General features: G+C 42.9%; 1 protein-coding gene across 1 annotated transcript in view; it reads right to left on the reverse strand.

Annotated features, from left to right (window-relative positions):
• The window catches only part of LOC145359122 (abl interactor 1-like), a 42,055-nt gene that overhangs the window by 12,145 nt on the left and 15,369 nt on the right, over positions 1 to 14,541 (reverse strand). The window contains exons 3-9 of the mRNA XM_080213520.1: positions 10,281 to 10,457; positions 9,108 to 9,196; positions 6,608 to 6,712; positions 6,375 to 6,490; positions 2,866 to 3,000; positions 565 to 726; positions 361 to 450 (exon numbers count right to left, since the gene is read on the reverse strand). Of these exons, the coding sequence (XP_080069646.1) occupies positions 361 to 450; positions 565 to 726; positions 2,866 to 3,000; positions 6,375 to 6,490; positions 6,608 to 6,712; positions 9,108 to 9,196; positions 10,281 to 10,457 (874 nt within the window). The remainder of the gene's footprint in view (positions 1 to 360; positions 451 to 564; positions 727 to 2,865; positions 3,001 to 6,374; positions 6,491 to 6,607; positions 6,713 to 9,107; positions 9,197 to 10,280; positions 10,458 to 14,541) is intronic.

Here is a 14,541-nt window from a genome sequence, read left to right on the forward strand (position 1 = left end):
CAATTCCTGGCTTGGGTTACTGTCGGTGTGGAGTTTGCACACATTCTCCCCCGTGTTGCATGGGTTTCCTCTAGGTGCTCCCATTTCCTCCCATAGTCCTAAGACGTGCTGGTTAGGTGCATTAGCCATGCTAAATTCTCCCTTAGTATACCCCGACAGGTGCCGGAGTGTGGCGACTAGGGGATGTTCACAGTAATTTCATTGCAGTGTTAATGTAAGCCTACTTGTGACACTAATACATAAATAAACTTTATATAAATTTTTTACATTGATAAAATTACTCTTCTAACTTGACAAACTTATGAATCAAATGATATCTCTGTATGTACAAGCAGGCAAGTGCAGAAGATAGAAACTTACTGCTCTCCTGAAAGCGGGCAACAAAGCCAGTCAGGGGAATCTGTGGAATAAACTGCAATAAAGGGGGAAGGATAGGTGCTGGGGAGCAGGCTAAGGAAGTGGTGAAGAGACACAGAAGCTTTTGTAAGTCATAAGCGCAAATGAATAAGATTGTAAATTGCTCAAAGTGGAATTGTGAAATTCACGTAGATGAAGCAAGCTTACTTGAGAGCGGAGAGGAGAGTGACACACCATTTACCAAAGGCTGGAGGAAAGCAGAAGAGCTCGCAGAGTGCCTGCACCTGAGGCTTGCTGAAGAGGTAGAACTATGGCCATACCGTGGGCCCTGCCACATAAAATGGTACTGACAGCCTGAAGCAGAGCTAGCTGCATTAAAGATCAAGATGTACAGGAGATAAGTTCTTCACTATCCACAGACAGAATAACAATGCTTTCAGCTGGCTTTCTAGTGCTTGCCATCAAACAGTACATTGCTATTTTCACATGCCAACAGATTGTTCATTTCCCAGCCATCTCAATGTCTTTGCTTTTATTGTGGTCTTGTGTGGGTAGTCTAAAGGTGTCTCAGTGTTGGTATTCTGATGTGTTACGTCACAACATTGCAAGATTTCTGCTTAGTGAGTTCCTCTGACACTTGCTTACTCTCTTGGCTGCATATGGGCAGCAAAGTGGCACAGTGATTAGCACTGCTGCCTCACAGTGCCAAGGACCCGGGTTCAATTCTGGCCTTGGGTGACTGTCTGTGTGGAGTTTGCATGTTCTCCCAGTGTCAGCATGGGTTTCCTTTGGGTGCTCCGGTTTCCTCCCACAGTTCAAAGATGTGCGGGTTAGGTTGATTGGCCAGGGTAAATTTCCCCTTAGGATCAGAGGGATTAGCAGGATAAATATGTGGAGTTATGGGGGTCTTAAGGGCCTCAATCTGCCTGTACTCCCAAAATATACTGGGATAAAGAAGGTGAATGAGAATAGGAAGCCCAGTGTTCCAATTCCCCTATCTTATTGGCTAGCACAGTGATCTTTTATAGGTTGTGACAGATGGTGGCAACTGTTTCTCCACATAGTGGGAGAGAAGATCAGGAGGTGATCTTTTATGTATCATTAACCATGAGTCACGGAGACTAAAGAGCTGGTTTCTTGCCAGTTACCTCCCCTGTGCTGCAAATACTGTTGGTGGGAAAAAAAATCACAGAGAAGTACAAACAGATGTAAGCTTTTGCGGAATGCTTTGATGAGGAATCGAATCACAAGGCACAGTGATACAATGGTTAGCACTGCTGCCTCACAGCGCCAGGGACCCGGGTTCAATTCCAGCCTCGGGTCACTGGCTGTGTGGAGCCTGCACATTCTCCCCATGTCTGTGTGGGTTTCCTCTGGGTGTTCTGGTTTTCTCCCACAGTAAGAAGTCTCACAACGCCAGGTTAGAGTCCAACCAGTTTATTTGACAGTAATCCCACAAGCTTTCGGAAATGCTGTTCCTTCGTCAGGTGTGTGGAAGGTTCTGATCAGGGAAGGGCATATAAAGTCACACACAGTTTACAGAATACTGATTAGAATGCAAGTCTTTACAGCTAACCTGCTATTCAAGTCTTAAAGATGCAGAGTGGAGATAGCATTAGTATAGGTTAAGGAGATATGTATTGTCTCCAGACAGGATAGTAAGTGAGATTTTACAAGCCCAGGCAAGTCATGGGGGTTACAGATAGTGCAACATGAACCCAAGCACTTGTGGGATTACTGTCAAATAAACTGGTTGTACTCTAACCCGGTGTTGTGAGACTTTTTACTGTGTTTACCCCAGTCCAACGCCAGCGTCTCTACATCATTTCTCCCACAGTCCAAAGATGTGTGGGTTAGATGGATTGACCATATTAAATTCCCCTTAATGTCCAAAGATGTGTAGGTTAGGGTATTAGCCATGGGACATATGTGGGGTTACGGAGATAGTTTGGGTTAAGGTACTCTATCAGGGAGTCGGTGCAGATGCAACAGGCCGAATGGCCTCTTCTGCACTGTCGGGATTCTATAAAATCAGTAAATCAAGCTACTAAATGCTACATAACTTAGATTTTCTATTTACTACCCAAATGGGAATTACCATTGTATATCAGTACCATTGCAGGAACAGGAAAAGCCAGACAGCAGATGAAATCAATGGACATGAAAATCAGTCAGTTTCTGGAATAGACAGCTGATGCACATTATAGTTTGACTTGACAGCATGTTGGAAGTCTAAAGTCTGTGTATCGCAGACATAGAGAAACAGATACCACAATGGAATTCAATTGCCTGTATCATTTGATTTTTTTTAATGTAAAGAACATGTCTCTTGATTCAAAAACATGTTATGAAAAAGCCAAATTATAATTGAACTCTCAGAAATTTCTAATAATGTTTTACCCAAAAAGTAAAAACTGGGGGCTGAATGGACACAAATTTTAAAAAATTCATTTCACATTCATTTGATGATTCTGTTAAAAGACATGAGTAAACCAACTGTTGTCTCACCTGCTGAGGGAGGGTCAGGCATCAATGGGGGAGGAGGAGGGAGGCAGACCTCATTGGGCATCTGTGGAGGAGGAGCTGGAGGTGGGGGCAGTTCCATTGGAGGTGGGGGTGGTGGGGCTGGAAGACCATTTCCATCTACAAAATGCATACACAGTAAGTATCATTAATCTCAGTGAGTGGACACTGGATCAATTTCATGTACTTAACAGCAAAAACATTTTCAGTTAAGACCTAATATAGTTACATCAACTAATTCTATAATGATACTCAAATGTTAAACACAAGAGTCCTGATGTTACATCAAGGGGCACCCAAAATTCAGATACAAAGCATTTCCTTACTTATGGAAGGATTACTTAAGGAGAGGTGGTGGCATTATGATATTGTTGCTGGACTAGCAAACTAGAGACCCAGGGTGAAATCCTGGGTACCCAGGTTCAATTCCCAAAATGACAAATAGTGAAATTTGAATTTAATAAAAATGTGGAATTAAAAGTCTAATGATGACCACAGAATTGTTGTAGAAACCCATCTGGTTCACTAATATCCTTCAGAGAAGGAAATCTGCCATCTTTATCTGGTCTGGCCTACATGTGACTTCAGGTGCAAGGCAATGTCATTCGTCTCTTAAATGTCCCCTCAAGAGCAACCAGGGGTCGGCAACAAATGCTGGCCCAACCAGTGATACCCACATCCAATGAACAAAAATAGTTGTACTGGAGACAGTTCAGAGAAGGTTCACTAGGCTGATCCCTGGGACAAAGGGGTTGTCTTATGAGGAAATGTTGAGCATTTGCACATTCAAACCGTGTCTGCATGGATTTTCTCCAGGTGTTTTGGTTCCCTTCCACAGTCCAAGATATGTGCTGGTCAGGTGCATTGGCTAAATTCTCCCTCAATGTACCTGAACAGGCCTGGAGTGTGGCAACTAGGGGATTTTCACAGTAACTTCACTATGGTGTTAATGTAACCCTAAACAAGCAAGTGATTTAAAAGTAAGGGATTTAAGACTGAGATGAGGGAGAATTTCTTCTCACGGAGGGAATTTTGGAATTCTCTTCCCCAGAGAGCAGTGGCAGCTGGTTTATTGAACATATGCAAGACTAAATTAAATGGATTTTTGATCTACAAGAGAGCTGAGGATTATAAAGAAGCTGGTAGGAGAGTAGTGTTAAGGCTACAATAACTTTAGCCATGATGTCATTACCCAGGATATGCTGAATTTCAAACTATTTTTTATGGTTTAAAAGTGATCTCAAAAGGTTGCAAAAGATATCTGCCTAAGTGTCACGTGATTTATTTTGTGGATTGCCACCACAATGAAACAAAAAGAACTTTCCAGACTGATGTTGAATCAATACCCTCTCCTGAAACTAACCCAAAATAGGATTGTTAACTTCATTATTGCTAAATTAAACAAAGACCTTGACTATCTCAAATTCTCAAGGTGCCCGCAACACATGATGTGTACTCCCCTAGGGGGCACTATTCAGTCCATATTCGCCATTAGAGAGAATGGTAACGCAAGCTGAAAATCTGGGGATAAATTGGGAAACACAAATGCTTTCCGGAGAGATTGCTTTTTGCAATCTTCCCTGTCCCTCACCAGTGACATCGCGAAGTTCGTGCCCACAAAGGGTGAGAACATCATTTTAATGTATTTGCCTACAATTCAGAATAATTTTCAGGCTCAACGCCATGTTTTCCATTCTTGTCATAGTTTCAAAACTGGATTACAACAGGTTCATCCTAAATGTAAATATGTTAAGAGGATCCTACAGTGGCAGCGGCATTAAGATGATTTAAATTTTCTGACACTACAAAATAAGCAACATCAGATCATTGTATCTCTGGGTTCCTCTTTATTGGCCATTTAATTCTATTGCCTAAAGTTAAATTTGTCCTCACTACCTCAACTTCGATCCAAAATTAACAGACATAGAAGTTCCAGAAAAACACATTAATTTTACATGATAATATTCCACGATTTAATTTTATGACATGAATCCATCTTTCAAACACTGAACCAGAGTTTCTCAGACTTTTTTTATTAATTCACTCACAGGATGAGGGCACCACTGGCTGGGCCAACATTTATTGCCCGTCCCTAACTGCTCTCCATTTCAGAAGCAACTACATAGCTGTGGCTCTGGAGTCACACATAGGCCAGACCAGGTAAGGACGTCAGATTTCCTTCCCTAAAGGACATTAGTGGACCAAATGGATTTTTACAACAAGCAACAGTGGTTTCATGGTCATCATTAGACTGTTAATCAGGCTACTCAGGTCCGCTCCCCCACTTCTTCTCTCAGTATGTTCAGAATGGAACTGGACTTTTAATTCCAGATTTTGAATTCAAATTTCACCATTTGCCGTGGTGAGATTTGAACCCAGTTCTCCCGATCTTGCGCTGAATCTCTGGATTACTTGACTAGCGACAATACCACTGTGCCAGCATCTTCCCCTAATCACATCCAATCTGGAGATCATGGTGCCATAGCCTCTAACATCATAGACTCCAACCTGACAGTCCATTTCTACCTCCTGCCCGACAGCCACAAAACAAGACTGCTCTGGTAGGCCGAAACTTTGAGCCCAAACTATCAGCCTATTCTTGCCCCACAGTGATAATTTTATTCTACCTCCATTTTATTTTTTCTCCCCTTGTCTTCCAATCTACATCTGTCACTTTAACAGTTTCCAGTTTCTTAAGACCATAAGATATAGGAGCAGAATTAGGCTATTCAGCCCATCAAATCTGTTCCGCCATCCAACCATGGCTGATGACTTTCTTAACCCCTTTCTTCCACTTTCTCCCCATAGTCTCTGATCCATTTACCAATCAAGAGATCTATCTCTATTTTAAATACACTCAATGACCTGTTCTCCACAATCTGTTTGGCAATGAATTCCACAGATTCACCACTTTCTGACTGACGAAATTCCTCCTCATCTCAGTTCTAAAGGGACATCCCTTTACTCCAAGGCTGGGCCCTCAGATCCTACAAATGGAAACACCTTCCCCACTTCCATTCTATCCACTTTATCTGTAGGTTTCAACAAGATCCCCCTTTTGGCCCTAACTCACTCCTTTTTCACCATGGATACCCTGTACCTCAACACCTCCACCCCCAGCGAGAACAGTCTGAAAGCTGTAAGCGTCGTCCTTGAATAGAGACACAACCAATCTCCATTAACCTCCTCTGCCTGGCTGAACTTGGTTCCATACTGAACAATGTTGCCTCTAACTCCCTTCTTCCAAACAGGGCTGTTGCTTCAGAAACGTATATGAATCAGAGTTATACTCTTCATGGGGGCATGTGAAACATCCTTTGTCAAATGCTACTCAGGTCCCCGCCCCTGCTTCTTCTTTCAGTGTGTTCAGAGTGGAACTGGACTGTGGTATGCGACTGAGTTCAAAATTGCAGAAGAGGTAACATTATTGCAATCAAAATTACGTACTTCCCCTGTTTTTAACAGAGATACTGTTCAAATCTTCACACACTGACCTGTTTCACATGCGACGGATGGCGGTGGTGGAGGAGGTGGTATCGACAAAACAGGTACAGTCACAGGCATTATTATGTTCTCAGATCCACAGCTATTCCTGTTTCCATTAACATCACTGTTTCCAAACAACAGTAAAAAGGAAAGCATAAAGAAGCCATTGGTATTCTGTATGATGTTTGAATATATCCAACTGCATCTGTAAAAATGCCCACATTTTCTTTGCTAAACTTACCTAAACATCGGAGGTATATCTGCTAATGGAGAGTTAGTCACAGGACTGCTATATACATTTGGAACAACAGGAGGCTGAACAGGTCTTGGTGCTTTAGCACTTCTCCTGAAAATAACAAAAACAGAAAGTTTCTTTAATAATCAGCATGAGTTACAGGATCACTACAGTGCAGAAGGAGGCCATCCAGCCCATTGAGTCTGCATCCACTCTTCGACAGCGCATCCTACCCAGGCCTTATCCCTGTAACCCACTTTCCACACGTCTTGGGATACAAAGAGGCAATTTACCATGGCCAATCCACCTAACATGCACATCTTTGGAGTGCGGGAGGAAATTGGAGCCCCCAGAGGAAATCAATGCAGGCACAGGGAGAATGTGCAAACTCTACACACTCACCAAGGCCAGAATCAAACCCAGATCCCCAGCGCTGTGAGGCAGCAATGCTAACCACTGTGCTAGCATGCCACCTAGAGAGACGAAGAATAAGGTAGGCCAGTGACTGACCTTTCACCTCAGGAATCAAAGTTAAAATCCAGTCCAGACCGAGGACAAAGATAGATCCTACAAGTTTGGGGAGATTCAGATCAGTTCATAGTGGGCACGGACTTACACAACCAAATTGGTGTCCTCACTCTCAGAGCCCACAGAATAACTAGGAACTCAAAATGTTAAGGTTTAGGGCTCATACATGATTTTGAATCACATTGGTGAAAGATTTATGGTATGAGTTACATGTGACTGGGAAAGATTGTTAGATGCTGCCCGATGTAAAAGCATTCCTAAATCTTAATGTGTTATTGCTCAACTTGGTGACCATACAACCTTAAAAGTTAGCATGGTGGAAAGGCCCGAACCCAGGAGTCCCACAGCCAAACACAATGCCTGCCAATTTCATGGGGCCAGGAATGGCCCGGATCAGGATTTGAGTCTGCATGTTTCACACAGGCAGCTGCCCAAGCACACGTGTGATGTGGTGTAAGAAGAGTCCGAAACCCGATGTGCGCAAATTAGACCTGGTAGGAGAGCAGGTCTGAGCTTTGTGGATTCATTTGGATTGCCATGCACCCTTCTGGAGAGATAAGGTACCCCTTTGGATACAGTCCTGGGACATCATTGCGAGAGCTAAGATGCACTTCCAGAGAAGTCAAATGCCCTTTGCGATTACATATAGACACCGGTAATGCATCAAAAGCAGGCATTGAGGAAAGGGAATGTATGGGTTGGCACTTCTAACATCCTCCCCCTCTGCAGCTGCAGCGCTGTCTCAGGGAGCTGCAGACCTGTAATAGATAAATTGTGAAGAAAAGCTACGCAAAGAGTGTCTGTGCAGTACATTCTGTCTCAGTCCCCAGACACTTTTCAAATTTTATTTTAGTCAAAACTGCTCATCCTGCCCTCAATGGGGAGGCAGTGGCATGGTGGTGTTGTCACTGGATTAGTAACCCTGGCCAAGATTTGGGAACCCAGGTTTGAATCCTGCTATGGCAGATGGTGAAATTTGAATTCAATTTAAAAAATCTGGAATTAAAAGTGTAACAATGACCACGAAACCATTGTCATTTGTCATAAAAACCCACCGAGTTCACTAATGTCCTTTAGGGAAGGAAATCTGCTGTCCTTATCCAGTCTGGCCTACACGTGATTCCAGACCCGCAGCAATGTGGTTGACTCTTAAATGTCCTCTGAAATGGAGGGCAGTTAGGGATGGGTAATAAATGTTAGCCCAAGCAGCGACGTTCACATCCCACAAATGAATAAAAACAAGATTGAGGTTGAGGCTAGAAGGTTAAAGCCAGTCAAACCATGTAAGCAGACAGTCAACATAAAGTTGTACTAGTTGGCTCCTTAATGAATTAAATTGTTTCCTTGATGTTCAGCGGACGCGCATCCGACTCTCAAGTGTATCTGAAATATTGCACAAGTACGCGGTGACATCAGGACGCGTGCCCTATGTGATTTCACACACTTCTGGGTCACCACCACCTTCTCAACCTTCTTTCCTCTGAAGTGAACAGCCCCGGCTTTGTCAATTTATTCCTCATAACTGAAGTCTCTCACCCTCTAAGTCCTTAATTTATAACCTGTAGCTAAAATTTTCTTTCCTGTCCTTTTAGAGAATTTAGCCACCTGGCCATTCAATGCCCTGCCACATTCAAGGTGCACGGTAGGAGCCAAGCTAATGAGTAGATTTGCCGACCCTCCCACTGCATTAACACCAACTCCGGATAACGTCATAAGAGCTTGTTAATACATCTTGTGCAACCTAAGACGTTTGCTAGTGGAGGAAGAGGACTCTCTCTCTCTTCTGTATCCATACCAACCGTAACTGCGACCTATTATATACATTTGTAGCCCCCAGCATAATCTACTACTGTCCAAATTAAAAGCGGGTTCCCTGAAGTGGAGATAAATACTAGGAAAGCACATCTGACAGTTTTATTCTCCTGAATTTTCTGCTCTGACTACTAGCAGGTACATTAGTTTATAAAATTACACTTACCCTAAAGTTCCTTGTGCTGATGCAGCTGCGGCATTTGTCTGTCCATACCTACGTGATAATGTTCCCACTCTTACAGAATGACTAGTTTCCTACGAAACAAAACATGGAAATAAACATCAGCCAAAGTGAAGATCTCAAGCCAGCCGAAGTTCTTCAAGCATCTTCAATAGTTTAAAACCTCCCTGGAGTTAAATTGGTAAGCCACTGAAATCAGGCACAGCAATTGCAATGCACAATTAACCCATGCCCATTGAGTGAGGGCAGGCAGCGACCAACTTGGTGCCACCTGCTGATTTTTATGATTGGTGTGTGCAACCAGAGGTATCCACACCATTCATTGCTGCACATTTCAGCAGGAGGCCCAAAATCATAACTTGTATCACCGCAGTGAAACAGAAGATAAGCTGAAAATGTTAAAATATACTGTTTAATTTATTCTGTAAATGCCACATGGAGTTGAACCTCATTGACTGTCTTAATTCAATGTTGCTTCATTAAAAATAATTGATAATTCTATTTTTAGTACTCGATTCCCATTTCGTTCTGTTAGTTATTTTTTCTTGTACTTATTCGTGGGACATAGCCATCATTGGCTGGCCAGCATTTATTGCCCATCCCTAGTTACACTTGGAAGGCAGTTGAGAGCCAACCACATTGCTGTGGCTCTAGAGTCACATGTAGGCCAGACCAGGTAAGGATGGAAGATTTCCTTCCTTGAAGGAGATTAGTGAACCCGAGATGGCTTTTTTCAACCATCGACAATGGTTTCATGGTCATCGGTAGATTCTTAATTCCAGATTTTTCTTATTAAATGCAAATTCCATCAGCTACCATGGTGGGAATCGAACCCAGGTCCCCAGAACAATAGTTGAGTTTCTGGATTAGTAGCCTACCAATAATACCACTAGGCTACTGCCTCCTTACAAAGTTATGTTGCTTGATCCAAGTGATTGGATAATGTGCATTTTTAGTGCAAAACATGACTGACTTATCAGAACTACAGTGTGGCCACAGAAGAGGTCTAAGCTGGACATCTGTTCTCTTTTTGTCTTGGTTATTATTATATTTCATGTCAAATTTTATCATATTTTCTATAGAGGGCCATAGCCCACATGAAAAATATTCAGGCAAATGTTTATTTTTAATAACACCATCCTGAATTACTTTTCTTACCTTCACACCATGTCCCATGTCATCAAGGATTGTATAAACAATGGGTTTCCGGGTGTATTTTTCTCGTTGCACGGGGTTTGTTGGAGGTATGATCTTGCCAACTCTTGGTGTTGTTTTAGGAGCAGCAAATAATCCAATTTCTCTCCGAGCAACTTTCTCCTTATGCATCTCCACTTTCTAAGGGAAAAATAATCAGGAGATAAACAAATGGTGCTGTACCTGTGAGAACCACTCTACTTGAATGTTCAAGATTTGGACAAAGAAAAGGGAAAATTCTTGCTCCAATTCGCTACCTAGTGATGAAAACTGTAAATACATGAATGGCAGATGAAAGCTATGGTGGCTTGCAAGTTCTGCCCTCTATGTTTGAAGAGCTCACAGCTTATCATAAAATATGGCTACGCGCGCAAGGCTTAACATAAACTTTATCATAGAAACCCTACAGTACAGAAAGAGGTCATTCGGCCCATCAAGTCTGCACCGACTACAATCCCACCCAGGCCCTACCCCCATATCCCTACATATTTTACCCACTAATCTCTCTAACCTACACATCTCAGGACACTAAGGGGCAATGTTAGCATGGCCAATCAACCTAGCCCGCACATCTTTGGACGCTGAAGAGTTTCTAGCTACTGTGGAATCTTATTCTTACATGAGTCTGCACAGTAAGGAAAACTAGATAGTGAAATAAACTCAAGTGCGAACAAGGTGTAAAACTAGTCCAAAGATGTGTAGGTTAAATGCATTGGCCATGCTAAATTTCACATTAATTTCTTGGGATGTGTATCTTAGAGGGACTAGCAGGGTATTTATGTGGGGTTACGGGGATAGGGCCGAGGTGGAATTGCTATTGCTGCAGACTCGATGGGCCAAATGGCCTCCCTCTGCACTGTGGGGTTTCTATGATTCTATTGCAGCTCCAACAGCATTCAAGAAATTTGCAATCTATTGCAGCCCAATTGATTGGCATCACATCCATTTTCTCCAGCACCAATACTCAGTAGCAGCAGTCTGTCCTATCTACAGGATGTACTGCAGAAATTCACCAAAGATCCTTAAACAGCACCTTCCAATGCCATGACGACTTCCAATTAGAAGGACAAGGGTAGCAGATACATGGGAACACCACCACCTGCAGGTTCCCCTCCAAGCAACTCACCATCCTGACTTGGAAGTATATTGCCGTTCCTTTGTAATCGCTGGGTCAAAACTCCCTCCCTATCGGCATTGTGGGTCAACCCACAGCACATGGACTGCAGCTTTTCAAGAAGGGAGCTCACCACCAACTTCTCAAGGGCAACTAGGGACGGGCAGTAAATGCTGGCCAGCCAGCAGCGACCATATTGCATGATTGATTTTAAAAAATTGTCACAGAGTAAATGTTGACTCTGCGTGATGTTATAAAATGCATGAAGTATGTGGAAATAAAAAAATTGAGAGAGGCATAATATGGAGTGTTGCCCCATCATTAACTATTTTTACATAATCACACACAGGGGGTCGGTCTTACTAAATAAACTCTAAGTCCAGGATGGGTGGGAAAACAGGAAAGTTTCAGATCCATTTTTTTGGGTGAGCTCAAAGCTGCTAGCTTAAGCACTTCAGTGCATGAAAAGTCAGCAGAAATGGTTCCTTGCCTGTAAGGGAAGACAGTGGGGCTTAAGTCACCTGAACGTTAGCTGAGAGTAGCAGAGGGTGTCATTGCGCACGCGCGTGTCTCTAGGAGCAGAGACCTGTCAATCAGCCTCTACTGCTCTCAGTTTGCTTCCATTGCCTCCACAAAGCACCCAATGACACTAACATAGTACCATGTACTTGTACCTACGTGTGTACCAGATACACAGCACATATTCTTGCAACTCGGTCCACATTGTCTGCCTGATAGGCTGCATGAAAGGATGTCCCGAGGCATGATACATTGGGGAGACCATGCCGATGCTACGACAATGGATGAATGAACACTGCTCGGCAATCACCAGGCAAGCGTGTTCTCTTCTTGTTGGGGAACACTTCAGCAGTCACAGGCATTCAGCCTCTTATCTTCGGCTAAGCATTCTCCAAGGCGGCCTTCACAACACACGACAGCGCAGAATCACTAAGCAGAGACTGATAGCCAAGTTCCACACACATGAGGACGGCCTCAACCAGGATCTTGGGTTCATGTCACACTATCTGTAACCCCCACGACTTGCCTGGGCTTGCAAAATCTCACTAACTGTCCTGTCTGGAGACAATTCACATCTCTTTAACCTGTGCTTAACACTCTCGCCACTCACATTGACTGTACCTTTAAGACTTGATGACCTGTAAAGATGCATTCCAACCATTATTTTGTAAATTGAGTTTGTGTCTTTATATGCCCTGTTTGTGAATAAAACTCCCACTCACCTGACGATGGGACAGCGCTCCAAAAGCTTGTGGCTTGTGCTACCAAATAAACCTGTTGGACTTTAACCTGGTGTTGTAAGACTTCTTACTCTGTTTACCCCAGTCCGACACTGGCATCTCCTCATCATGTCTACCGGCAAGACCATTGTGACTGGTCCACATTGCCAGGAATCAACTGTCATTCTCACTGGACATTAACCGTTCCCGGTGAGTCCATAAAGGCAAGTGAGCCCATACGATTGTGTCCCAGGCTCATTAAATCAATGCAAAATGCGTTTTAAATGCAGTTAAATAACTTATTCATTTCTGGTGTGAGGTTGACCTCGCTGGATATCCAGTGCCAGTAAGATTGCATAAGGCGAGAAACTGGACGTGAACCTGTTTTCTCAGCTCTTGCGCAATTGTGCCGCCTGCCTTGTCCATCAGCCGGCGAGGCGCGATGGTAGGATTCCCACATAGTCAACGTCCATAGTGTTTAAAATTTTGTCCCATACTGTTCCTGCCATATGGGCATCATTTTGTCATCTCCGATCATCGTAATAATTCCATCAGAAAAACCAATTAAGAAGGAGTGGAAATAATTACTGTGTAAATGAATTTACCTCACTGTTTCTATTGAAAGAATATGAAACAATAAATGGAATATATCCTCTTACTTTAAAACTACTTAATGGGAACAAACCTGATACAATTTATATTAAATTTTCTCAGAACAAAACACACCAAGTTTTAGAGTACCCTGCCATTCTTTTAATTATGGTTGTGTATGAGTTGAACTCGGCAAATATTTCAGTTGTTCATCTCCACAATCACTGCATAAAACTTTCATGTTCCTGTCAGTAGTAAATAATTGTACAAATGACAAGATTATAATATGAATCAGCAACTGTATTAAAAAGGGAATCGTCCGTTCAGCAAGATTATAAAGTTTAAAGACAGTGGCCCAAGGCTGGGAATCGAACCCAGGTCCCTAGAACCGTGAGGGTGCTCTTTTGTGTTTTCAGAATAGAATAGAATCAGAGAATCCTCACAGTGCACAAGGAGGCCATTTGGCCCATCAATTCTGCAGTGATCACAACTTCACCCAGGCCCCATCCCCGCAACACCATGTGTTTATCCTGCTAATCCCCCAACACTGAAGGACAATTTAGCATGGCCAATCAACCTAACCTGCGCATCTCTGGACTGTGGGAGGAAACCAGAGCACCCGGAGGAAACCTGCAAGACACAGAGAGAATGTACAAACTCCACATAGACAGTCACCGGAGGCTGGAATTGAACCCAGATCCCTGGCACTGTGAGGCAGCACTGCTAACCATTCACTGACGAAGAGGGTAACCCCTCGAAAGCTTGTGAGAATATTATCAAATAAATAGGTTGGACTAAAACCTGGTGTTGTCAGACTTTTTACTGTGAACCACTGTACCACCATGATGCTGGCAGCTGATCAGAGTTGATTTTATTTCAACAAACAGCGCAAGTGGAAGTTAAAAGTGACCCTTAAACTGACCACACGAGGAAGCCAAACTGGCATGTGAGATTGTCATGATGTGATTGTGGGATCAATGTTTCTCTCAATCCCAATCTTTATAATCCTTCAAACCATTGTGTCCAGGAGGACACCATTGATCTCTCAATGTCCTACTCCTATCGCAAAATAATTACAAAGATTTGAAGAGAAAAGAATTAAGGAATTGCATTTCTATAGCGTATTTTGTGACCTCAGCCAATGAAGTACTTTGAAAATAAAGTCTCTGTTGGAATGTAGGAAGTGCAGCAACCAATATGCGTGCAGAAAGCTTGCACATATAGAAAAGTGTTAACAACCAGATAACCTATTTTTAGTCATAGAAGAATCCCTGCAGTGCAG

Source organism: Carcharhinus amblyrhynchos, chromosome 27 (assembly GCF_965287045.1).
Source record: "Carcharhinus amblyrhynchos chromosome 27, sCarAmb.v2.hapA, whole genome shotgun sequence".
Taxonomy (NCBI): domain Eukaryota; kingdom Metazoa; phylum Chordata; class Chondrichthyes; order Carcharhiniformes; family Carcharhinidae; genus Carcharhinus; species Carcharhinus amblyrhynchos.